The 26,254-nt window shown below is 43.4% G+C and overlaps 1 protein-coding gene across 1 annotated transcript; it reads left to right on the top strand.

The window, feature by feature from the left end:
- The first annotated feature begins 6 nt into the window (after nt 1–6).
- Nucleotides 7–25,706, top strand: LOC112240303 (zinc finger protein 135-like). Its single transcript, XM_024408615.2, has 4 exons — nt 7–1,203; nt 2,727–3,160; nt 10,660–10,717; nt 24,963–25,706. The coding sequence occupies exons 1-4, from the start codon at nt 915–917 to the stop codon at nt 25,574–25,576; spliced, it is 1,395 nt and encodes a 464-aa protein (XP_024264383.2). The 5' UTR covers nt 7–914; the 3' UTR covers nt 25,577–25,706.
- The last annotated feature ends 548 nt before the right edge of the window (nt 25,707–26,254 follow it).

Below are 26,254 nucleotides of genomic sequence, written 5' to 3' on the forward strand. Positions count from 1 at the left end.
TGATTGTCACTAATTTTCCTCTTCCACTCATTATGACTCACCAGTTGTTCAATCAGATTCTATATGGAGGAATGGTCTAATGTTCCTTCCAATGTGTTCTCCAATATCATAAAACACTTTGGCTCAGTGCCGTTATTCTTGCAAGGTGAGTTACTGAAGGTATTGAAAACAGGGGTGCCAATAATTTGGACTCCTATCTTTTTTTAGATCAAAAATAACAATTGTTGAAAAAAATATCTTAATCTGAGCAATTGTAGTAGTATAAAATAAAATAAATTCCCCATTATTATGAGCATACAACATAATTTTAGACCCCACTGAAAATCTAATATCCGTGTTATCAATAATTGTGGACCTGACTGTACATCTATGTATTGTTACACCATGTAGGACCTGTGTAGACCTAGTTTCTTACTGTGATATCTATTTGTTTGACTAAATATGTTTGTTGGACTATACTCCAGACGTGTAGTAGATTGGTTTGTTTTAAATTCTCACGTATAGAAACAACGCATGCTTCTGTATGTACGTTGCCATAAAATATTATTATTTAATGAAATAGATGAAGAATATGCTTTTTGTCTGGAATGAACGTTTTCCTAACTGCGCTAAGCTCTCTCGTCAGCAGTGCGTTTTCAAGCAATGCTACAAGAGTGACGTACAATCTAGTGGACGGGACGCTTCTCTAATAACAATAACAGCTAGCTAGCCAGCCAACCACCTACCTCGGTAGCTTTTTATCCAACATAGCGAAACATTGGAGCGCTTTAGACATTGTCGGTGTATATTAGTCATTGTGTTTTAAACACACGTCTGTCGCATCTACTATTTCCATATTTACGTTCTTGTTAGTCAGGTAACTTAGCTGGCTGGTTAAATTAGCAGTTGCACTAGGCTAGCTAACATCCCAGACCATGAGTTCACTAAGCTATTCCCCCCCTGCTAAAGAAGACGGGGTCGTGAAAGAGGAGAACGAAGAAGAGGCTGTCACGGTTAAACAAGAAGTCGAGGATGAGGCTGTTAGAGTGAAAGAAGAAGACGTTTCAATGAAAGAAGAGAAAGAGGATACTGCTGTTTCAGTGAAGGAGGAGATTACTGTCACATTGGAGGAAGAGGAAGACGTTTTTGGAGTGAAGGAGGAGGGGGAGATCACTGTCACATTGGAGGAGGAAGAAGAGCAGAATGGATATCTGATTAACAGCAGTGAGTAGTGTCTTTAAACAAAGGGGCACAAACTATGCAGTTGTTGAACTAATGTGTGCTTTTAAAATGTAATTCTACTGCAGTTCTACACTTAATTATGTTATGTACTGTAGGTGTTGTGCCTGGGCCTTGGGCACTACCCTCTGTAGCGTGTACCCTCCATTTAATTGTGTGAAGGCAGGATGCAAGGCTGTGTTCCAAACAAAACAACTACAAGTGTGCTTGCTTTAGTCCCTCAATGGCACAACTAGGAGAACTTTAAAAAAAAAAGTACCTTATAGTTGAATACTCTTCTTTGAGTCATAAAAGTGCATTGAAATGACTTAGGAACTGTGCACACTTCAGAGAGGTGTGTGGCCACTTGGAGACACCAGTTAGACCTCTCACTCAAACGCTGTCATTTCTTTGTTTTGTCTTGTACCTATCCCATATTCAGATTTTGTTATCAACAAAGGCAGCGAAAAGTACAGTAGATGTAAAATGCACAGTGAAAATTCCAGTCAGGTGAATTGTTGTCCTCATCTTTAGTCTAATAATTTCCCCCATAATCTCCAAACTGTTCCCTTTTAATTGCTACCATGTTTATGCATTCCATATTTCTTATGAAAGAAACTTTTCAGTTTAGCCTTGTCCATATAGGCCAATTCCCAGGAGTGTAAGGGGTTAAGCGTGACGTGGTTAAGCGTGACGTGGGTAAGGGGTTAAATGTGAGGTGGGTAAGGGGTTAAATGTGAGGTGGGTAAGGGGTTAAATGTGAGGTGGGTAAGGGGTTAAATGTGAGGTGGGTAAGGGGTTAAATGTGAGGTGGGTAAGGGGTTAAATGTGAGGTGGGTAAGGGGTTAAATGTGAGGTGGGTAAGGGGTTAAATGTGAGGTGGGTAAGGGGTTAAATGTGAGGTGGGTAAGGGGTTAAATGTGAGGTGGGTAAGGGTTTAAATGTGAGGTGGGTAAGGGGTTAAATGTGAGGTGGGTAAGGGTTTAGCGTGACGTGGGTAAGGGGTTAGGCATGAAGTGGAGAGGAGTGCCAGGAAACAGCCGTGATCCACAGGGTTGAGGACCTTGTTGCATTTGTAAAATTGTTATTATTATATTATTTCTAAAATTGCAACATTGTTGCAGAGGCCTGAGAGGCAGATCCTGTAGCAAGGTTTATATAAATCCCCTTTGTTGCAAACTAAATGTTAGACTATAGAAGCATGTGGTAATAATGTCTAGATGTTTTTGACAGTGAATATTGAGTTGTTATGTATTGTCTGGCTGAGCTGTGGGACGGTGGTTGTGCTGTCCATTACCCGCGTAGTATTGTGAATAACACCCCTTTTTAGACATGTGGAACCGCCTCTGCCATTACGTGTCGATTAACATGAGCAACCAACGGCTATCAACCAATCTGCACCCAGGATCCAAATTTACCGTTTTATAAAGAGGGATCTAGTCTGGATTAAACCTCATAGACAGTTGTATAATGTGAAGATTTTATTCGGGTCTCTCTGTTTAACCAAATACTCTGTTTGTCTTTGACAGGAGAGAGACCAGACTCTCACTTTGACAGCGGGAAGAGTCGTTCAGGGGAATCAGAGATGGCAAAACAATTAAGACCACACCACTGTTCCCAGTGCGGGAAAAGATTCACCCGGTTAGGGAACCTGAAAGAACATGAGAGGACACACACGGCAGAGAAGCCTTGTAACTGCTCTCAGTGTGGAAAGGATTTTACCCAGTCAGGGAACAAGAAAGACCATGAAAAAAAGAACACATTCAGCAGAGAAGCCTTTCCAATGCTCCCAGTGTGGAATGAGATTTACCGGATTAAAAACCTTAAACTTCATCAAAGAACACACAGAAGAGAGAAGCCTTTCCAATGCTCTCAGTGTGGAAAGAGATTTACCGAGTTAGGGTGCCTGAAAAACATGAGAGGATACACACAAGAGAAAAGCCCTACCCATGCTCTCAGTGTGGCAAGAGTTTTACCCAGGTTGGGAGCATGAAACGACATGAGAGAGCACACACAGGAGAGAAGCCTTACCACTGAGAATGTGTTTTTGTTCATGCCACATTGTACAGAATGTAATCAAAAATACAATTTGTTAATTTTTTATATTTTAAAACAAATTGAATATGTTGGTTTAAAAGCTACAATGTGTAACTTTATGGGTGACCAAATTCACATAGAAATATGAGTTATGGATCTTACATTCTCGTCAAAAGCAAGTCGAAAAAGCGGTATATCTGTTCTGTGTGCGCTATTTCTTTGCTTCCTGTTCTGAAGTTTTTAGTTTCTTTTTACTTTCGGGTTTTGTTTCAAACATCTGAAAATACAATATTTTTGGTTATGGAAGATATATTTAACAGCGGTGGTACAGATGGTACAATGATTCTCTACACCAGGGGTACTCAACTACTATTTCAGAAGGTCCAGTGGCCAAAGGGTCCGGATGGATATCGTCCTTTATCGGGCGCTGTGGTACAGCGAAGTAACAAACATATTAGTCTACGACTTAGGAAACGTGTTGTTAAATAAAATGTTACATTAAATACATTAAATGAGACTAAGAACCATGAATGAATTGCACACTTCTTTCTATTGCTAATAAGCGAGTACCTTGGTTCACTTCTTTCGAACATCACTGAAGAACGAAAGTGGTTGCATATGCAAAAAAAAAGTCCACTATGAGTTATTAGACATGGGCCGTTGAATTACGCTTGAAGCCATCAGCTTCTGGGTGAAATCTACGTGGTTGGGAACATCTTTGTCTCCCTGCGTTTGCACGAGACGATTGGGGAAGTGGACAATTGCTAATAAGCGAGTACCTTGGTTCTAACCCTCGGTACTGCTAATAGTCCTGTACCTTGGTTCTAACCCTAGGTATTGCTAATAAGCCAGTACCTTGGTTCGAACCCTAGGTATTGCTAATAAGCGAGTACCTTGGTTCTAACCCTAGGTACTGCTAATAAGCGAGTACCTTGGTTCTAACCCTAGGTATTGCTAATAAGCGAGTACCTTGGTTCTAACCCTAGGTATTGCTAATAGTCCTGTACCTTGGTTCTAACCCTAGGTATTGCTAATAAGCCAGTACCTTGGTTCGAACCCTAGGTATTGCTAATAGTCCTGTACCTTGGTTCTAACCCTAGGTATTGCTAATAATCCTGTACCTTGGTTCTAACCCTGGGTACTGCTAATAGTCCTGTACCTTGGTTCTAACCCTAGGTATTGCTAATAAGCCAGGTACCTACATATTCAATCAATCCCTATACCAGTCTGCTGTTCCCACATGCTTCAAGAGGGCCACCATTGTTCCTGTTCCCAAGAAAGCTAAGGTAACTGAGCTAAACGACTACCGCCCCGTAGCACTCACATCCGTCATCATGAAGTGCTTTGAGAGACTAGTCAAGGACCATATCACCTCCACCCTACCTGACACCCTAGACCCACTCCAATTTGCTTACCGCCCAAATAGGTCCACAGACGATGCAATCTCAACCACACTGCACACTGCCCTAACCCATCTGGACAAGAGGAATACCTATGTGAGAATGCTGTTCATCGACTACAGCTCGGCATTCAACACCATAGTACCCTCCAAGCTCGTCATCAAGCTCGAGACCCTGGGTCTCGACCCCGCCCTGTGCAACTGGGTACTGGACTTCCTGACGGGCCGCCCCCAGGTGGTGAGGGTAGGCAACAACATCTCCTCCCCGCTGATCCTCAACACTGGGGCCCCACAAGGGTGCGTTCTGAGCCCTCTCCTGTACTCCCTGTTCACCCACGACTGCGTGGCCACGCACGCCTCCAACTCAATCATCAAGTTTGCGGACGACACAACAGCGGTAGGCTTGATTACCAACAACGACGAGACGGCCTACAGGGAGGAGGTGAGGGCCCTCGGAGTGTGGTGTCAGGAAAATAACCTCACACTCAACGTCAACAAAACTAAGGAGATGATTGTGGACTTCAGGAAACAGCAGAGGGAACACCCCCATCCACATCGATGGAACAGTAGTGGAGAGGGTAGCAAGTTTTAAGTTCCTCGGCATACACATCACAGACAAACTGAATTGGTCCACTCACACAGACAGCATCGTGAGGAAGGCGCAGCAGCGCCTCTTCAACCTCAGGAGGCTGAAGAAATTTGGCTTGTCACCAAAAGCACTCACAAACTTCTACAGATGCACAATCGAGAGCATCCTGGCGGGCTGTATCACCGCCTGGTATGGCAACTGCACCGCCCTCAACCGTAAGGCTCTCCAGAGGTAGTGAGGTCTGCACAACGCATCACCGGGGGCAAACTACCTGCCCTCCAGGACACCTACACCACCCGATGCTACAGGAAGGCCATAAAGATCATCAAGGACATCAACCACCCGAGCCACTGCCTGTTCACCCCGCTGTCATCCAGAAGGCGAGGTCAGTACAGGTGCATCAAAGCTGGGACCGAGAGACTGAAAAACAGCTTCTATCTCAAGGCCATCAGACTGTTAAACAGCCACCACTAACATTGAGTGGCTACTGCCAACACACTGTCAATGACACTGACTCTACTCCAGCCACTTTAATAATGGGAATTGATGGGAAATGATGTAAATATATCACTAGCCACTTTAAACAATGCTACCTTATATAATGTTACTTACCCTACATTATTCACCTCATATGCATACGTAGATACTGTACTCTATATCATCGACTGCATCCTTATGTAATACATGTATCACTAGCCACTTTAACTATGCCACTTGGTTTACATACTCATCTCATATGTATATACTGTACTCGATATCATCTACTGTATCTTGCCTATGCTGCTCTGTACCATCACTCATTCATATATCCTTATGTACATATTCTTTATCCCCTTACACTGTGTATAAGACAGTTTTTTTGGAATTGTTAGTTAGATTACTTGTTCATTATTACTGCATTGTCGGAACTAGAAGCACAAGCATTTCGCTACACTCGCATTAACATCTGCTAACCATGTGTATGTGACAAATCAAATTTGATTTGATTTGACCTTGGTTCTAACCCTAGGTACTGCTAATAGTCCTGTACCTTGGTTCTAACCCTAGGTATTGCTAATAAGCCAGTACCTTGGTTCGAACCCTAGGTATTGCTAATAGTCCTGTCCCTTGGTTCTAACCCTAGGTATTGCTAATAAGCCAGTACCTTGGTTCTAACCCTAGGTACTGCTAATAAGCGAGTACCTTGGTTCTAACCCTAGGTATTGCTAATAAGCGAGTACCTTGGTTCGAACCCTAGGTATTGCTAATAGTCCTGTACCTTGGTTCTAACCCTGGGTACTGCTAATAGTCCTGTACCTTGGTTCTAACCCTAGGTATTGCTAATAAGCCAGTACCTTGGTTCGAACCCTAGGTATTGCTAATAGTCCTGTACCTTGGTTCTAACCCTAGGTATTGCTAATAATCCTGTACCTTGGTTCTAACCCTGGGTATTGCTAATAGTCCTGTACCTTGGTTCTAACCCTGGGTACTGCTAATAAGCCATCTTATTTCTGACAACTTTAGAACTTCTATCAAACCAAAATATGACCAGTTTATGACCTCCCAATAATAATAATGTAATAGGAGGTCCCTTTTCCTGTAACTGTGGTCTGTCTGGAGCATACTTTATCCCCAGTCTGAGGTCCCTTTTCCTGTAACTGTGGTCTGTCTGGAGCATACTTTATCACCAGTCTGAGGTCCCTTTTCCTGTAACTGTGGTCTATCTGAGATACTTTATCACCAGTCTGAGGTCCCTTTTCCTGTAACTGTGGTCTGTCTGGAGCATACTTTATCCCCAGTCTGAGGTCCCTTTTCCTGTAACTGTGGTCTGTCTGGAGCATACTTTATCACCAGTCTGAGGTCCCTTTTCCTGTAACTGTGGTCTGTCTGGAGCATACTTTATCACCAGTCTGAGGTCCCTTTTCCTGTAACTGTGGTCTGTCTGGAGCATACTTTATCACCAGTCTGAGGTCCCTCTTCCTGTAACTGTGGTCTGTCTGGAGCATACTTTAGTCTGAGGTCACTTTTCCTGTAACTGTGGTCTGTCTGGAGCATACTTTATCACCAGTCTGAGGTCCCTCTTCCTGTAACTGTGGTCTGTCTGGAGCATACTTTATCACCAGTCTGAGGTCCCTTTTCCTGTAACTGTGGTCTGTCTGGAGCATACTTTAGTCTGAGGTCCCTTTTCCTGTAACTGTGGTCTGTCTGGAGCATACTTTATCACCAGTCTGAGGTCCCTCTTCCTGTAACTGTGGTCTGTCTGGAGCATACTTTATCACCAGTCTGAGGTCCCATTTCCTGTAACTGTGGTCTGTCTGGAGCATACTTTATCATCAGTCTGAGGTCCCTTTTCCTGTAACTGTGGTCTGTCTGGAGCATACTTTAGTCTGAGGTCCCTCTTCCGGTAACTGTGGTCTGTCTGGAGCATACTTTAGTCCGAGGTCCCATTTCCTGTAATTGTGGTCTGTCTGGAGCATACTTTATCACCAGCCTGAGGTCCCTTTCATGTCACATCACTGGAGTCCAGAGCAGAAACAACTAGGGATATATCATGTCACATCACTGGAGTCCAGAGCAGAAACAACTAGGGATATATCAAATCAAATGTATTTATATAGCCCTTCGTACATCAGCTGATATCTCAAAGTGCTGTACAGAAACCCAGCCTAAAACCCCAAACAGCAAGCAATGCAGGTGTAGAAGACATATATCATGTCACATCACTGGAGTTCAGAGCAGAAACAACTTTTCTTCCTCACAAATATCTTAATAAATTCACCAGCATATGTTACATCTTCATCCCCATAATATTGAAGTCAGTGCGATGTTACAACTGTTTATCTTTAGACACATAGACCTAGTTTGGGTGGCTACTGGCTATCTGAAATATGACAATGATCCATACACTTCTCAGGTAGCCTCTTGTCCTAGCAATCATGAGTCAGTAGAAAAACTGTATTTAGTACTGAACTTTATGCTATATTGGATGATGAACGTAGGCCTACTCAGTTTTTGTCAGACAAAAAAAAGCGAAAGGAAATTTAACAAGTTCCTTCTTGTCACTAATCTGGATAATGGCGCCTTTGCGTCCCAGTGCGATTTGGATATTGACCGATAACGATTTGGATATTGACCGATAATTCAAGACGATTTGGATATTGACCGATAACGATTTGGATATTGCGCAACCGATAATCAAGACGCGCGGCGCAACCTTCCGTTTCTGAAGCATAGATGAGGATTTAATGAAGACTTGCAAGCAATGGATTCAGAACAACGACTAAACAATGTATACAGAAAGCAATTGAGGGTGAAATTATGCTACCATCAAAAAGGGCACTTTAGAGACAGGAATGGAAAAAAAGGGCATGTGCTCTACACAGGTAGAGCCCTATCTGTGCATGTGCCAAAGAAAATGCAAAATTTTAAGATTTGTTTTAAATAACGAATGCAATGAGAGCTGACGTCTGGTTTGAGTCAATTGGGAAGATGTTAGGTGAAAATACATATTTTTTGGGTCAAAATAAAGACTTATAAAACAAGATAATGTCGTGACCAGAATATACCCAGAATAAGATGTCAAAAGGACTTTGTTTGCCCGCTGGGATAGCAACTAACTGCTACACACAGTCTGCATTGTTGTCACCATATCAGCTAACGTCAAGTCAACATAGCTACTAGAACTAACGTGTTAGTAAACCCACTACAGTCATGCAGTACAGTTAGCAAGCAGTTTAGCAGTTACACCAGCTGAAATGAATGTATAAAACCACTTCGAATAGTTCCAGTGTTGGATAGCCAGCTAGGTAAGCATCACTCTCTGTCTGGCCGGGCAGGAAATGTATTGCTTCGTTCCCTATGGGAAACCAAAAACACATGTTCCCACAACTTCCAAGGAACCGAATGTGCTTGTTGGGTTCATTCTGTAAGTCGTAAATATAATTTTGACAGCAACAGTAACCTCTTATCTCATCAATGGAAAAGCATTGGAACTAAACCTGTATTTGGCACCTTGATTTGTAAATGTCCCCGTAAATAATGCCTCTTTAATAATGTTGACATATCTTGCATTACTCACCTCATACTGTATTTTATACCATCTATTGCATCTTGCCCATGCCGCTCTGTCATTGCTCATCCATATATTTATGGGCGGCAGGTAGCCTAGTGGTTAGAGCGTTGGACTAGTAACCGAAAGGTTGCAAGATCGAATACTCGAGCTGACAAGGTAAAAATGTGTCATTCTGCCCCTGAACAAAGCAGTGAACCTTAACTTGCCAAGTTAAATAAAGGTAAAATAAGTTTATATATTCTTATTCCATTCCTTTACTTAGATTTGGGTGTATTGGGTAGTTGTTGTGGAATTGTTAGATATTACTTGTTAGATGTTGCTGCACTGTCGGAACTAGAAGCACAAGCATTTTCGCTGCACTCGCAATAAATATCTGCTAAACATGTGAATGTGACCAATAAAATTAGATTAGAATTTCTTTGGCTTTTATTTTTTTAATTTAAAAAAATCTAGGAACCTTTAGCCACTACAGTACTAGTCATCAAAACTGTTGACACTAAAAACAGTCACTACCTCACGAATGTTCCATCAGTATTATTCCACCATGTCAGAGAATACAGGAGCTGATTGAAAAAAGGATCATGTAACATATGTTTATCTGAGTAAAAATTAATAATACGTTGTGTAGTAGATGTTCTGACTTCCCACTCATATTTTTTTTTTTAAACTAATCAATCAACACATGGTTTCCTTCGTAATTCTTTACGGAATATTATTCTTTAATGAATTAAATGAAGAAAAAAATAAACATTTTCCTCTACTGCTTCACCAACTCCAATCAACAGATGGCGATATGCGTATTTCATGCGCTGTTGCTAGTGTGACGTATATTCTAGTGGACGAGGCGCTTCTTCAACGAGAACAACACGGCTAGTGATTCAACCAGCTAACGAGAACAACACGGCTAGTGATTCAACCAGCTAACTGTTAGGTATCTTGCTAGCCAACATACAACCGGAACATTTACGTTTTTTTAGACCGTTTCGGGGAGTTAAAAATATGTCGTATCCACTAGTTACCCCTTAATTTTCATGTCTCCATTTTTATTAGTCAACTAGCTCTCTGGTTAAGTTAGCAGTAGCCTAGTCGCTAATGATATTTAGCTAACGCTAACAACCCTGACCATGAGCTCACTAACATACTCCCCCCCTGTTGAAGAAGAAGATGTCTGCCGGACAGAGAAAGAGAAGGAAGATGAGGCTGTTGAGGTTGAGGCTGTTACAGTGAAAGAAGAAGATGTTTTTGTGAAAGAGGAGGAGGATGTTACTGTGAAAGAAGAGGAGGAAGATAAAAATGACGATGCTGTGTTGGGCGTGAAAGAGGAAGAGGAGGAGATGACTATCACAGTGAAAGAAGAGGAAGACGTTTTGAGGTGAAGGAGGGGAGATTACTGTCACATTGGAGGAGGAGGAAGAGGAGGAGGTTGGAGATCTGATTAACACCCGTGAGTACTATCTAACAGTGACACAAACTCTGCAGTTGTTGAACTAAAGTGTGGTTTTAAAAGGGCATTCTGACGTTCTAGACTTAAATATGTTGTTCAGTACTGTAGGGATTGTTAAACTACACTGTGAGATGCGTGTAAGGTCCAGAGTAGGGCCATCACCAAAACGTTTATTAACACTGGATCAAATGCATCCAATGACATTGACTGAAATTAGGACTGTCCCTGACCAAATCAAATTTTATTTGTCACATACACATGGTTAGCAGATGTTAATGCGAGTGTAGCGAAATGCTTGTGCTTCTAGTTCCGACAATGCAGTAATAACGAACAAGTAATCTAACTAACAATTCAACAAAAAACTACTGTCTTATACACAGTGTAAGGGGATAAAGAATATGTACATAAGGATATATGAATGAGTGATGGTACAGAGCAGCATAGGCAAGATACAGTAGATGATATCGAGTACAGTATACATATGAGATGAGTATGTAAACCAAGTGGCATAGTTAAAGTGGCTAGTGATACATGTATTACATAAGGATGCAGTCGATGATATAGAGTACAGTATCTACGTATGCATATGAGATGAATAATGTAGGGTAAGTAACATTATATAAGATAGCATTGTTTAAAGTGGCTAGTGATATATTTACATCATTTCCCATCAATTCCCATTATTAAAGTGGCTGGAGTAGAGTCAGTGTCATTGACAGTGTGTTGGCAGTAGCCACTCAATGTTAGTGGTGGCTGTTTAACAGTCTGATGGCCTTGAGATAGAAGCTGTTTTTCAGTCTCTCGGTCCCAGCTTTGATGCACCTGTACTGACCTCGCCTTCTGGATGACAGCGGGGTGAACAGGCAGTGGCTCGGGTGGTTGATGTCCTTGATGATCTTTATGGCCTTCCTGTAGCATCGGGTGGTGTAGGTGTACTGGAGGGCAGGTAGTTTGCCCCGGTGATGCGTTGTGCAGACCTCACTACCCTCTGGAGAGCCTTACAGTTGAGGGCGGTGCAGTTGCCATACCAGGCGGTGATACAGCCCGCCAGGATGCTCTCGATTGTGCATCTGTAGAAGTTTGTGAGTGCTTTTGGTGACAAGCCGAATTTCTTCAGCCTCCTGAGGTTGAAGAGGCGCTGCTGCGCCTTCCTCACGATGCTGTCTGTGTGAGTGGACCAATTCAGTTTGTCTGTGATGTGTATGCCGAGGAACTTAAAACTTGCTACCCTCTCCACTACTGTTCCATCGATGTGGATGGGGGTGTTCCCTCTGCTGTTTCCTGAAGTCCACAATCATCTCCTTAGTTTTGTTGACGTTGAGTGTGAGGTTATTTTCCTGACACCACACTCCGAGGGCCCTCACCTCCTCCCTGTAGGCCGTCTAGTCGTTGTTGGTAATCAAGCCTACCACTGTTGTGTCGTCCGCAAACTTGATGATTGAGTTGGAGGCGTGCGTGGCCACGCAGTCGTGGGTGAACAGGGAGTACAGGAGAGGGCTCAGAACGCACCCTTGTGGGGCCCCAGTGTTGAGGATCAGCGGGGAGGAGATGTTGTTGCCTACCCTCACCACCTGGGGGCGGCCCGTCAGGAAGTCCAGTACCCAGTTGCACAGGGCGGGGTCGAGACCCAGGGTCTCGAGCTTGATGACGAGCTTGGAGGGTACTATGGTGTTGAATGCCGAACTGTAGTCGATGAACAGCATTCTCACATAGGTATTCCTCTTGTCCAGATGGGTTAGGGCAGTGTGCAGTGTGGTTGAGATTGCATCGTCTGTGGACCTATTTGGGCGGTAAGCAAATTGGAGTGGGTCTAGGGTGTCAGGTAGGGTGGAGGTGATGTGGTCCTTGACTAGTCTCTCAAAGCACTTCATGATGACGGATGTGAGTGCTACGGGGCGGTAGTCGTTTAGCTCAGTTACTTTAGACCAACAACAACATATTGGTCGCCTGAAAGTCCAATTGATTGGTCGAAATTTGTAAATGTGTATTTTTCCATATGTAGACAGACACACCCTATGTATGTGAGCTTGTCCGAAGCTTTAAACGTACGGTTTGATGAATTAAGACAAATGCCTCAAGAAGCCACCTGAGAACTAGATAACCTGACCCAACTTTTCTCCTCCCTCTTTCCGCTGGCTTTCACAGATTCTGCCATTACTCTCCTAAAGTTGCCGGTAATACACGAGGAGTTGGCAACCTTTCTCATGGAATGAGAAACGGCCATTTATCTTACCATTTCTACCGATCTGCGTGCCAATTATGTTTTTTTTTCATATGCACAGTTTCGTGGAACAGTTTCATTTAATTTATAATAACGTGTTCATGTCTCTAAATCATTGGCATGTGGTTAATCAAAATTCTATCCAAATATAAATGAAAATAATCAACCTAAAAGTAATTAAAATAGCCAACAAATAAAAACATTGCAGCCTGCAGGTAGAACAAATCCTGATTTTAAACAAATTAAAAAATCCTATAAATCACATTGGCTACACATGGCCTGTCTGCAACGAACTTGAAACATTGTTTAAACTATTAACTTGGGTCTGTCTGGAAGTTTGCTCTAGCACGCTTGCAACATTGTATAAAAGATTCTGAGATTCTGATTCTGAGCCCCTCAGAGTTTCCAGTGCCAGTGAGCTCAGGACAGGCACGGCTGTAAAGCTATTTGCATAAGGGATAAGAAGCAGTGCTTGACTTGGACAGGAGCTCATCGGAGCTGAGTACCGGCACCTCAAATGTTCTACTGCTTGATCTCCTGTTCCTCTCATAGAATATTAGCTCTAAAGTATTCTGGAGCTCCTGCACCTACATATAAACAGTACCGGCACCCAAAATGAGTACCAGGAACCTATTTCAGTCCAAGTCAAACACTGATGAGAAGTAATCAGGTCTATTTTATGACGTTTCTGCTGGATCAGAGCATTACATTTTTCCCTTTTCACGCTATGTGGTTATCGAAAGGGAAAGAGCTTGAAAGATTTTTTTCAAATATATTTTTTATTTATTTTATTTTATTTTACCTTTATTTAACCAGGTAGGCAAGTTGAGAACAAGTTCTCATTTACAATTGCGACCTGGCCAAGATAAAGCAAAGCAGTTCGACAGATACAACGACACAGAGTTACACATGGAGTAAAACAAACATACAGTCAATAATACAGTATAAACAAGTCTATATACAATGTGAGCAAATGAGGTGAGAAGGGAGGTAAAGGCAAAAAAGGCCATGGTGGCAAAGTAAATACAATATAGCAAGTAAAACACTGGAATGGTAGTTTTGCAATGGAAGAATGTGCAAAGTAGAAATAAAAATAATGGGGTGCAAAGGAGCAAAATAAATAAATAAATTAAAATTAAATACAGTTGGGAAAGAGGTAGTTGTTTGGGCTAAATTATAGGTGGGCTATGTACAGGTGCAGTAATCTGTGAGCTGCTCTGACAGTTGGTGCTTAAAGCTAGTGAGGGAGATAAGTGTTTCCAGTTTCAGAGATTTTTGTAGTTCGTTCCAGTCATTGGCAGCAGAGAACTGGAAGGAGAGGCGGCCAAAGAAAGAATTGGTTTTGGGGGTGACTAGAGAGATATACCTGCTGGAGCGTGTGCTACAGGTGGGAGATGCTATGGTGACCAGCGAGCTGAGATAAGGGGGACTTTACCTAGCAGGGTCTTGTAGATGACATGGAGCCAGTGGGTTTGGCGACGAGTATGAAGCGAGGGCCAGCCAACGAGAGCGTACAGGTCGCAATGGTGGGTAGTATATGGGGCTTTGGTGACAAAACGGATTGCACTGTGATAGACTGCATCCAATTTGTTGAGTAGGGTATTGGAGGCTATTTTGTAAATGACATCGCCAAAGTCGAGGATTGGTAGGATGGTCAGTTTTACAAGGGTATGTTTGGCAGCATGAGTGAAGGATGCTTTGTTGCGAAATAGGAAGCCAATTCTAGATTTAACTTTGGATTGGAGATGTTTGATATGGGTCTGGAAGGAGAGTTTACAGTCTAACCAGACACCTAAGTATTTGTAGTTGTCCACGTATTCTAAGTCAGAGCCGTCCAGAGTAGTGATGTTGGACAGGCGGTTAGGTGCAGGTAGCGATCGGTTGAAGAGCATGCATTTAGTTTTACTTGTATTTAAGAGCAATTGGAGGCCACGGAAGGAGAGTTGTATGGCATTGAAGCTTGCCTGGAGGGTTGTTAACACAGTGTCCAAAGAAGGGCCGGAAGTATACAGAATGGTGTCGTCTGCGTAGAGGTGGATCAGAGACTCACCAGCAGCAAGAGCGACCTCATTGATGTATACAGAGAAGAGAGTCGGTCCAAGAATTGAACCCTGTGGCACCCCCATAGAGACTGCCAGAGGTCCGGACAGCAGACCCTCCGATTTGACACACTGAACTCTATCAGAGAAGTAGTTGGTGAACCAGGCGAGGCAATCATTTGAGAAACCAAGGCTGTCGAGTCTGCCGATGAGGATGTGGTGATTGACAGAGTCGAAAGCCTTGGCCAGATCAATGAATACGGCTGCACAGTAATGTTTCTTATCGATGGCGGTTAAGATATCGTTTAGGACCTTGAGCGTGGCTGAGGTGCACCCATGACCAGCTCTGAAACCAGATTGCATAGCAGAGAAGGTATGGTGAGATTCGAAATGGTCAGTAATCTGTTTGTTGACTTGGCTTTCGAAGACCTTAGAAAGGCACGGTAGGATAGATATAGGTCTGTAGCAGTTTGGGTCAAGAGTGTCCCCCCCTTTGAAGAGGGGGATGACCGCAGCTGCTTTCCAATCTTTGGGAATCTCAGACGACACGAAAGAGAGGTTGAACAGGCTAGTAATAGGAGTGGCAACAATTTCGGCAGATAATTTTAGAAAGAAAGGGTCCAGATTGTCTAGCCCGGCTGATTTGTAGGGGTCCAGATTTTGCAGCTCTTTCAGAACATCAGCTGAATGGATTTGGGAGAAGGAGAAATGGGGAAGGCTTGGGCGAGTTGCTGTTGGGGGTGCAGTGCTGTTGACCGGGGTAGGAGTAGCCAGGTGGAAAGCATGGCCAGCCGTAGAAAAATGCTTATTGAAATTCTCAATTATGGTGGATTTATCAGTGGTGACAGTGTTTCCTATCTTCAGTGCAGTGGGCAGCTGGGAGGAGGTGTTCTTATTCTCCATGGACTTTACAGTGTCCCAGAACTTTTTGAGTTAGTGTTGCAGGAAGCAAATTTCTGCTTGAAAAAGCTAGCCTTGGCTTTTCTAACTGCCTGTGTATAATGGTTTCTAGCTTCCCTGAACAGCTGCATATCACGGGGCTGTTCGATGCTAATGCAGAACACCATAGGATGTTTTTGTGTTGGTTAAGGGCAGTCAGGTCTGGGGAGAACCAAGGGCTATATCTGTTCCTGGTTCTAAATTTCTTGAATGGGGCATGTTAAGATGGTTAGGAGGCATTTAAAAATAATATCCAGGCATCCTCTACTGACGGGATGAGATCAATATCCTTCCAGGATACCCCGGCCAGGTCGATTAGAAAGGCCTGCTCGCAGAAGTGTTTCAGGGAGCGTTTTACAGTGATGAGTGGAGGTCGTTTGACCGCTGACCCATTACAGATGCAGGCAATGAGGCAGTGATCGCTGAGATCTTGGTTGAAGACAGCAGAGGTGTATTTAGAGGGAAGTTGGTTAGGATGATATCTATGAGGGTGCCCGTGTTTAAGGCTTTGGGGAGGTACCTGGTAGGTTCATTGATAATTTGTGTGAGATTGAGGGCATCAAGTTTAGATTGTAGGATGGCTGGGGTGTTAAGCATGTTCCAGTTTAGGTCGCCTAGCAGCACGAACTCTGAAGATAGATGGGGGCAATCAGTTCACATATGGTGTCCAGAGCACAGCTGGGGGCAGGGTGGTCAGCAGGCGGCAACGGTGAGAGACTTGTTTTTAGAGAGGTGGATTTTTAAAAGTAGAAGTTCAAATTGTTTGGGTACAGACCTGGATAGTAGGACAGAACTCTGCAGGCTATCTTTGCAGTAGATTGCAACACCGCCCCCTTTGGCAGTTCTATCTTGTCTGAAAATGTTGTAGTTTGGAATTAAAATTTCAGAATTTTTGGTGGTCTTCCTAAGCCAGGATTCAGACACAGCTAGAACATCCGGGTTGGCAGAGTGTGCTAAAGCAGTGAATAAAACAAACTTAGGGAGGCTTCTAATGTTAACATGCATGAAACCAAGGCTATTACGGTTACAGAAGTCGTCAAAAGAGAGCGCCTGGGGAATAGGAGTGGAGCTAGGCACTGCAGGGCCTGGATTCACCTCTACATCGCCAGAGGAACATAGGAGGAGTAGAATAAGGGTATGGCTAAAAGCTATGAGAATTGGTCGTCTAGAACGTCTGGAACAGAGAGTAAAAGGAGGTTTCTGGGGGCGATAAAATAGCATCAAGGTATAATGTACAGACAAAGGTATGGTAGTATGTGAATACAGTGGAGGTAAACCTAGGTATTGAGTGATGAAGAGAGAGATATTGTCTCTAGAAACATCATTGAAACCAGGAGATGTCATTGCATGTGTGGGTGGTGGAACTAATAGGTTGGATAAGGTATAGTGAGCAGGACTAGAGGCTCTACAGTGAAATAAGCCAATAAACACTAACCAGAACAGCAATGGACAAGACATATGGACATTAAGGAGAGGCATGCTTAGTCGAGTGATCAAAAGGGTCCAGTGAGTGGAGAGGTTGGTTGGGGGTCACGGCGATTTAGACAGCTAGCCAGGCCATCGGTAGCAAGCTAGCATAGGATGGAGGTCTGTTGTTAGCCACGTCTTGCGTTCCGTCAGTAGATTAGTGGGGTTCCGTGTGGTAGAGGGGATTAATCCAAATCACACAACAACAACAAAAATAAAAACAATAGATATAGTTATAGAGGCCCAAGAAGAAAACATAATAAAAATAAATAAATTGTCCGATTGAGGAACTGAGGAACTATTGTAACTCTCAATGGATGTAAAAACAGACTTTGTTTGAGGTGAAGAAAACGTTACTTTGAGAAGCTCCACAGGTCATTCGTGGTGGTGAGTTGAGACAATCAGAAATATTATCAGATCCCCAAATGGACACATTTATACGTCTACATTTCCGCGCAAGCCAGGTAGTAGAGGTCGACTGATTAATCCGCATGGCCGATTTCAAGTTTTCATAACAATCGGTAATCAGCCTTTTTAGATGCCGATTATATTGCAATCCACGAGGAAACTGCGTGGCAGGCTGAACACCTGTTACGCGAGTGCAGCGTCAAAAGGACCTTATGGCTGCAAGGAGCCAAGGTAAGTTGCTAGCTAGCATTAAACTTATAACAAAACAATCAATCTTCACATAATCACTAGTTAACTACACATGGTTGATGATATTACTAGGTTAACTAGCTTGTCCTGCGTTACATATAATCAATGCGGTGCCTGTTAATTTGTCATCGAATCACAGCCTACTTCAACGCCAAACGGGTGATGATTTCACAAAAGCACATTCGCGAAAAAAGCACAATCATTTCACAAATGTACCTAATCATAAACATCAATGCCTTTCTTAAAATTTATACACAGAAGTATATATTTTTTTAAACCTGCATAGTTAGTTAAAATAAATTCATGTTAGCAGGCTATATTAACCAGGGAAATTGTGTCACTTCTCTTGCGTTCAATGCAAGCAGAGTCCGGGTATATGCAACAGTTTGGGTTTTCTGGCTCGTTGCGAACTGTGTGAAGAACGTAATTAGTTTGCCAGAATCTTATATAATTATTGCATATTATTGAAGGTTGTGCAATATTTAGGCGTAGGGTTGCCACCCGTTCTATAAAATACGGAACGGTTCCTTATTTCACTGAATGAATAAACGTTTAGTTTTCAAAATTATAGTTTCCTGATTTGACCATATGACCAAAGGCTCGTATTTCTACGTTGTTGTTTTTTATAATTAAGTCTATGATTTGATACAGCAGTCTAACTGAGCAGTGGTAGGCCGCAGCAGGCTCGTAAGCATTCATTCAAACATCACTTTACTGCTTTTTGCCAGCAGCTCTTAGCAATGCTGAGATGCACAGCGCTGTTTATGACTTCAAGCCTATCGACTCCCGAGGCTGGCAATACTAAAGTGCCTATAAGAACATACAAATGGTATAGAGAGAGAAGTCGACAGGTCATAATTCCTATAATAACTACATCTTAAAACTTCTTAACTGGGAATATTGAAGAACTGGGAATGTTGAACCACCCAGCTTTCATATGTTCTCATGTTCTGAGTGTAACGGATGTGAAGCGGCTAGCTCAGTTAGCGGTGCGCGCTAAATAGCGTTTCAATCGGTGACGTCACTTGCTCTGAGACCTTGAAGTAGTGGTTCCCCTTGCTCTGCAAGGGCCGCGGCTTTTGTGGAGCGATGGGTAACGATGCTTCGTGGGTGACTGTTGTTGATGTGTGCAGAGGGTCCCTTGTTCGCGCCCGGGTATGGGCGAGGGGACGGTCTAAAGTTATACTGTTGCATGAGCAAGGAACTTAACTTAACGTTAGCTTTTTTACATAGCACATATTGCACTTGAACTTTCTTCTCCAACAAATCAAATCAAATCAAATTTTATTTGTCACATACACATGATTAGCAGATGTTAATGCGAGTGTAGCGAAATGCTTGTGCTTCTAGTTCCGACAATGCAGTAATAACCAACAAGTAATCTAACGAACAATTCCAAAACTACTGTCTTATACACAGTGTAAGGGGATAAAGAATATGTACATAAGGATATATGAATGAGTGATGTTACAGAGCAGCATAGGCAAGATACAGTAGATGGTATCGAGTACAGTATATACATATGAGATGAGTATGTAAACAAAGTGGCATAGTTAAAGTGGCTAGTGATACATGTATTACATAAGGATGCAGTCGATGATATAGAGTACAGTGTATATACGTATGCATATGAGATGAATAATGTAGGGTAAGTAACATTATATAAGGTAGCATTGTTTAAAGTGGCTAGTGATATATTTACATCATTTCCCATCAATTCCCATTATTAAAGTGGCTGGAGTTGAGTCAGTGTCAGTGTGTTGGCAGCAGCCACTCAATGTTAGTGGTGGCTGTTTAACAGTCTGATGGCCTTGAGATAGAAGCTGTTTTTCAGTCTCTCGGTCCCACTTTTGATGCACCTGTACTGACCTCGCCTTCTGGATGATAGCGGGGTGAACAGGCAGTGGCTCGGGTGGTTGATGTCCTTGATGATCTTTATGGCCTTCCTGTAACATCGGGTGGTGTAGGTGTCCTGGAGGGCAGGTAGATTGCCCCCGGTGATGCGTTGTGCAGACCTCACTACCCTCTGGAGCCTTACGGTTGAGGGCGGATCAGTTGCCGTACCAGGCGGTGATACAGCCTGCCAGGATGCTCTCAATTGTGCATCTGTAGAAGTTTGTGAGTGCTTTTGGTGACAAGCTGAATTTCTTCAGCCTCCTGAGATTGAAGAGGCGCTGCTGCGCCTTCCTCACGATGCTGTCTGTGTGAGTGGACCAATTCAGTTTGTCTGTGATGTATATGCCGAGGAACTTAAAACTTGCTACCCTCTCCACTACTGTTCCATCGATGTGGATGGGGGGTGTTCCCTCTGCTGTTTCCTGAAGTCCACAATCATCTCCTTAGTTTTGTTGACGTTGAGTGTGAGGTTATTTTCCTGACACCACACTCCGGGGGGCCCTCACCTCCTCCCTGTAGGCCGTCTCGTCGTTGTTGGTAATCAAGCCTACCACTGTTGTGTTGTCCGCAAACTTGATGATTGAGTTGGAGGCGTGCGTGGCCACGCAGTCGTGGGTGAACAGGGAGTACAGGAGAGGCCTCAGAACGCACCCTTGTGGGGCCCCAGTGTTGAGGATCAGCGGGGAGGAGATGTTGTTGCCTACCCTCACCACCTGGGGGCGGCCCGTCAGGAAGTCCAGTACCCAGTTGCACAGGGCTTATTAACACTTATTTTCCACCATAATTTGCAAATAAATTCATTAAAAATCCTACAATGTGATTTTCTGGATTTTTTTCTCATTTTGTTTGTCATAGTTGAAGTGTACCTATGATGAAAATTACAGGCCTCTCTCATATTTTTAAGCCGGAGAACTTGCACAATTGGTGGCTGACTAAATACTTTTTTGCCCCACTGTATATGGGGTTGAAAAATCATAATCAGTCGACCTCTACCAGGTAGCCTATTATTATGCATGACTCAACATTGACAGGAACGCTCAAAACAAAAGTCAGTGACTAAATTGCCAAAACTCATAAATGAAATGAAATAAACCAAAATGTATCCACTCTGCAACAATGTATCCACTCTGACAAAGGTAACGGGAAGACTGGAATTATAATATTGGTTACTGTAACCAAGTGACACATTTTGTAGATTAGAAATGATAGGAATTAACAGTAGATGTTCCACTGGTCGTACTTGTAATGGGGAATTGATAGACACTAAAACTCAAACTATTCACAGAATGAATTATGAAACAATGTGCACAAATTGGCAGGAGAAGTGCGTTCTAAGTGCATTGTGCGTCTGGGATGCGTGGTCAATACGTCTGTATTGACCATGCAGCGTACGGTTGCCTCAGCAGAATCGGGGGAATTGATAGACACTCAGCAAAACTCAAACTATTCACAGAACTCGGGGCATTCATACGTCTGTATTGACCAAACAACTCAGGGCATTCAAATTGGCAGGAGCCTCAGAGCGTTCTCTGTATTGATGAGAAGTGCATTGTGCGTCTGGGCATGCAGCCTGGAACTCAGGGCATTCATACGTCTGTATTGACCATGCAGCAGGGCATTTTACGTCGGTGATACCGGCCTCAGCAGAACTCAGGGCATTCATACGTCTGTGTTGACCATGCAGCCTCAGCAGAACTCAGGGCATTCATACGTCTGTATTGACCATGCAGCCTCAGCAGAACTCAGGGCATTCATACTCCTTCGCTTCGCGGAGCAGTGCTGAGCTTTTGTGAAGGAAGTGAGTTTGTGTTTATACAGGATGTGCCGCCCCCACCTACCGTCAACCAATCATGTCAATGCAGAGCTATACAGAGCCATGGCGATGCTATTGCGTCACACCCTCCATATGGAGCCACCAACCACATTTTCGGATCAAGCATAACATTTGCTTTTAGTCTAGGCCTCCGCAATGGATTAGTTCATTGAGATGGGCGCAAATATATACATGTGTGTTACTGCTTGACTAAAACCATCTCGGTCAACAAACAGCCTAACGACCAAACACTTGACCAGTCAAATAATTGGGGTCAGCCCTAACTGAAACACTGTAGTCCTCATGATCTATTATTATAGAGCTCTGCTCAGCCTATAAACATGACATTATCTATTATTATAGAGCTCTGCTCAGCCTATAAACATGACATTATCTATTGTTATAGAGCTCTGCTCAGCCTGTAAACATGACATTATCTAGTAATTATAGAGCTCTGCTCAGCCTATAGACATGACATTATCTATTATTATAGAGCTCTGCTCAGCCTGTATACCTGACATGATCTATTATTATAGAGCTCTGCTCAGCCTATAGACATGACATTATCTATTATTATAGAGCTCTGCTCAGCCTGTATACCTGACATTCCATGAGAGCCAGATTACAGCGGTCTGCTCAACCTCTGCAGATCCTCTCAAGCTCTGTCAGGTTAGATGGGGAGCGTCGCTGCACAGCTATTTTCAGGTCTCTCCAGAGATGTTCAATCGGGTTCAAGTCCGGGCTCCGGCTGGGCCACTCAAGGACATCCAGAGACTTGTCCCGAAGCCACTTCTGCGTTGTCTTGGCTGTGTGCTTTAGGGTCGTTGTCCTGTTGGAAGGTGAAAGAGTCTGAGGTCCTTATCAAGGATCTCTCTCTGTAATTTTCTCTGCTCATCTTTCCCTCGATCCTGACTAGTCTCCCAGTCCCTGCCGCTGCACAACATCCCCACAGCCTGATGGCGCCACCACTGTGCTTCACACTAGGGATTGTTGTGGACATTCTTATATAGGACACTAGAAGTCAATCTTAAATGAATCACTCTTTATTGTCAGCCAGCTGGAGAGGTCACAGTCAAACGTAGATACGTAAATACCCGGTCTGAAGTGAGCTGTGAACGGGCCTTCCTTACGTAGAGCCTTATATACTGATATCTAAACCTACATAAACATGATTCACTGAATCGGTTCACACGTGTGACTGGCTCCGTCTCTATCTTAACTTAAAGAACATATTCTGGGTGTTCTGACAGATGCCCCTCCCCCTCCTCTCTTGACCAGACCCAGACAGAAACCAAGGATTGTTTATGACACCATATTCTGGGTGTTCTGACAGATGTTCTGACAGGAACCATTGTTTATGACACCATATTCTGGGTGTTCCCCTCCCCTCATCTCTTGACCAGACCCAGACAGGAACCAAGGATTGTTTATGACACCATATTCTGGGTGTTCTGAAAGATAAGTTTATGACACCATATTCTGGGTGTTCTGACAGATGCCCCTCCCCTCATCTCTTGACCAGACAGGAACCAAGGATTGTTTTATTGTTTATGACACCATATTCTGGGTGTTCTGACAGATTCCCCCTCATCTCTTGACCAGACCCAGACAGGAACCAAGGATTGTTTATCACTTGTGTGATCTCTTGACCAGACCCAGACAGGAACCAAGGATTGTTTATGACATAAGATGCACAGAGTAAATTTAATCCGTTTTACATTCCATTCTTTTATCACTTGTGTGATAACAATAATTACATGTTAAAGTAAAGCACAAATCGCCTTACAGCATGTTAATAACACCATTAACAAAACAAAACACCACACACTGCAGCCCACTGGGCAATCTGGGATCCCCAATTCCCAAGCAGGGATTCAAACCAAGTTGCTAAGCGTCCAATCTGGTTTTGGATAATAATTTTTTAGCAACAGTGGCAATGAATTCTGCAAGATCAGTCACATTAGAAGAGTGATCTGGGACAAAAGTACAACATTCATCACCAATGATTGCATATGTGCCCCCTTGACCTGCCAAAATATAGTCAATGACCTCTCTGTTTTGAAGAGCTAACTTATGCAATTCTTTCATTTCCCCATTTAATTCTTCCTGGGCATTTCGAGTAACATTGCCAATTTTCTCTCTGTGTGTCTAGAGATGTATCAAATCTGATTTAACGCACATGCGACTCCATACCCAGGGGGAAAAAAACACCCTTAAAAAGAACCTGGAGGCCGGTGTGAGTGATGCCAGCCAGAGATCTCTTATCTCTCCTCATTCCAGGAGTTCTGTAGTCTTTAAACGTAGCCTTCAGATCCCTCTCATTATTCTGAACGGTTCTCATAGCTGGTCACCACAAACCCTACAGTACACGTCTCTCCCCAGTTCCATGGAATGCTATAGTAAGCCATTTTTCCACACAACCAATAGGTTCCATTTGGAGCTCCTCTGAAAGAACACTATTCTGATGATAATTTCCTATTGGATTTTGACCTCCTAGGTACCCTCTCTTAGGTCGGAGGTCACCATAAAGCAGGTCTTAGTGATTGGTACATCAACCCATGGATGTCCTGAAGTGACTCAAATGTATAGTCTATTCAAACCCCTGAGTCAGCCTTGATTTAATGTTTTGACCCGGGGAAGGAGGAAACGAGATGTGCTGCCATATGGGTCAGAAGCCTGGACTAATGGATATACAACTAAAAAAACTTCAGAAGTGGGTCGCGTCTCCGGCAACTTAACCGATAGAATGAATGACCATCGGCTTGACTAGCAGCCATAGATTTGTGTCGGGATTATATCTCATGGAAGGATTAAGCAGACCCCCCCCGAGGCAGCCTTGATTTAATGTTTTAACCCAGGGAAGGATGAAACAAGGAACTGTTAAGGCCAGAGTATTTAGGTCTGCCCTCCCCTCAGGAGGGTGGCACAGTGTTACAACCTTGGAGAAGAGTCATTTCAGTCTATCTGCAGTCTTCCTGTGCACATCTTTGTTTAATAAAACGATACAGAATTTGTTCAGCTAATCTCTTGTATCCATCATAGCCTGAAGGAAGGGAGGGGCAGTTCCCCCCCCTTACTGCTCCGTAACCGATGATGATGATGCATTTTATTGAAGGGATCTAGTCTAGATTAAACCTTGTAGAAAGACAGTCGTATCATGTAGAGGTTTCATTTAGATCTCTCTGTTTAACCAAATACTCTGTTTGTCTTCAGCAGGTGAAAGACCAGACTCTCACAACAGGAAGAGTCCTTCAGACCCAGAGACAACCAAACCCTCAAAACCACATCATTGCTCCCAGTGTGGAAAGAGTTTTACCTGGTTAGGGAATCTGAAATCACATAAGCGCACACACACAGGAGATAAGCCTTTCAACTGCTCCCAGTGTGGAAAAAGTTTTACCCAGTTAGGGAACTTGAAATCACATGAGATGACACACACAGGAGAGAAACCTTTCCACTGCTCCCAGTGTGGAAAGGGGTTTAGACACGCAGGGAACCTGAAAGTGCATGAAAGACGACACACTGGAGAGAAGCCATATAAATGCTCACAGTGTGAAATAAAATGTTCCTCATCCGGGGACCTGAGAAAACATGAGAGAACACACTCTATAAAGAGGCCTTTCCAATGCTCTCAGTGTGGAAAGAGTTTTACCCAGTTAGGGAATCTACAAAAGCATGAGAGAACGCACACAGGGAAGAAGCCCTACCATTGCTCAGACTGTGGAAAGAGATTTACCCAGATTGGGGACCTGAAATCACATGAACTGACACACACAGGAGATAAGCCTTTCCAATGCTCCCAGTGTGGAAAAAGTTTCCCCGGTTAGGGAACTTGAAAATGCATGAGAGAATACACACAGGAGAGAAGCCTTTCCATTGCTTCCTGTGTGGAAATAGTTTTACAGAGTTAGGGACACTGAAAAAGCATGAGAGGACACACACAGGTGAGAAGCCTTTCCAATGTTCCCAATGTGGAAAGAGTTTTACTCAGTTAGCGAACATGAAAAGGCATGAAGGAACACACACTGTAGAGAAGCCATATCAATGTTCCCAGTGTGAAAATACATTTTCCTCATCAGGGGACCTGAAAACACATGAGATGACACACTTAGTAGAGAGGCCTTTCCAATGTTCTCAGTGTGGAAAGAGTTTTACCCTGTTAGGGAATCTACAAACGCATGAAAGAACACACACAGGAGCGAAGCACTACTGCTGCTCAGACTGTGGAAAGAGTTTTACCTGGTTAGGGAATCTGAAGTCACATGAGCGCACACACACAGGAGATAAACCTTTCCACTGCTCCCAGTGTGGAAAAGGTTTTACCCAGTTAGGGAACCTGAAGACACATGAAATGACACACACAGGAGAGAAGCCTTTCCACTGCTCCCAGTGTGGAAAGGGGTTTAGACATGCAGGGAACCTGAAAGTGCATGAAAGAATACACACTGGAGAGAAGCCATATCAATGCTCCCAGTGTGAAATGAGATTTTTCTCATCAGGGGACC

This window comes from Oncorhynchus tshawytscha, unplaced genomic scaffold, assembly GCF_018296145.1.
Source record: "Oncorhynchus tshawytscha isolate Ot180627B unplaced genomic scaffold, Otsh_v2.0 Un_contig_11018_pilon_pilon, whole genome shotgun sequence".
Lineage (NCBI taxonomy): Eukaryota > Metazoa > Chordata > Actinopteri > Salmoniformes > Salmonidae > Oncorhynchus > Oncorhynchus tshawytscha.

Coding starts and splice junctions, on each gene's coding strand:
- LOC112240303 (XM_024408615.2), top strand. CDS start 915: ATGAGTTCACTAAGCTATTCCCCCCCTGCTAAAGAAGACGGGGTCGTG. Junction 3,161..10,659: donor CTACCCATGCTCTCAGTGTG/GCAAGAGTTTTA, acceptor GAAGGAGGGGAG/ATTACTGTCACATTGGAGGA. Junction 10,718..24,962: donor TGGAGATCTGATTAACACCC/GTGAGTACTATC, acceptor GTTTGTCTTCAG/CAGGTGAAAGACCAGACTCT.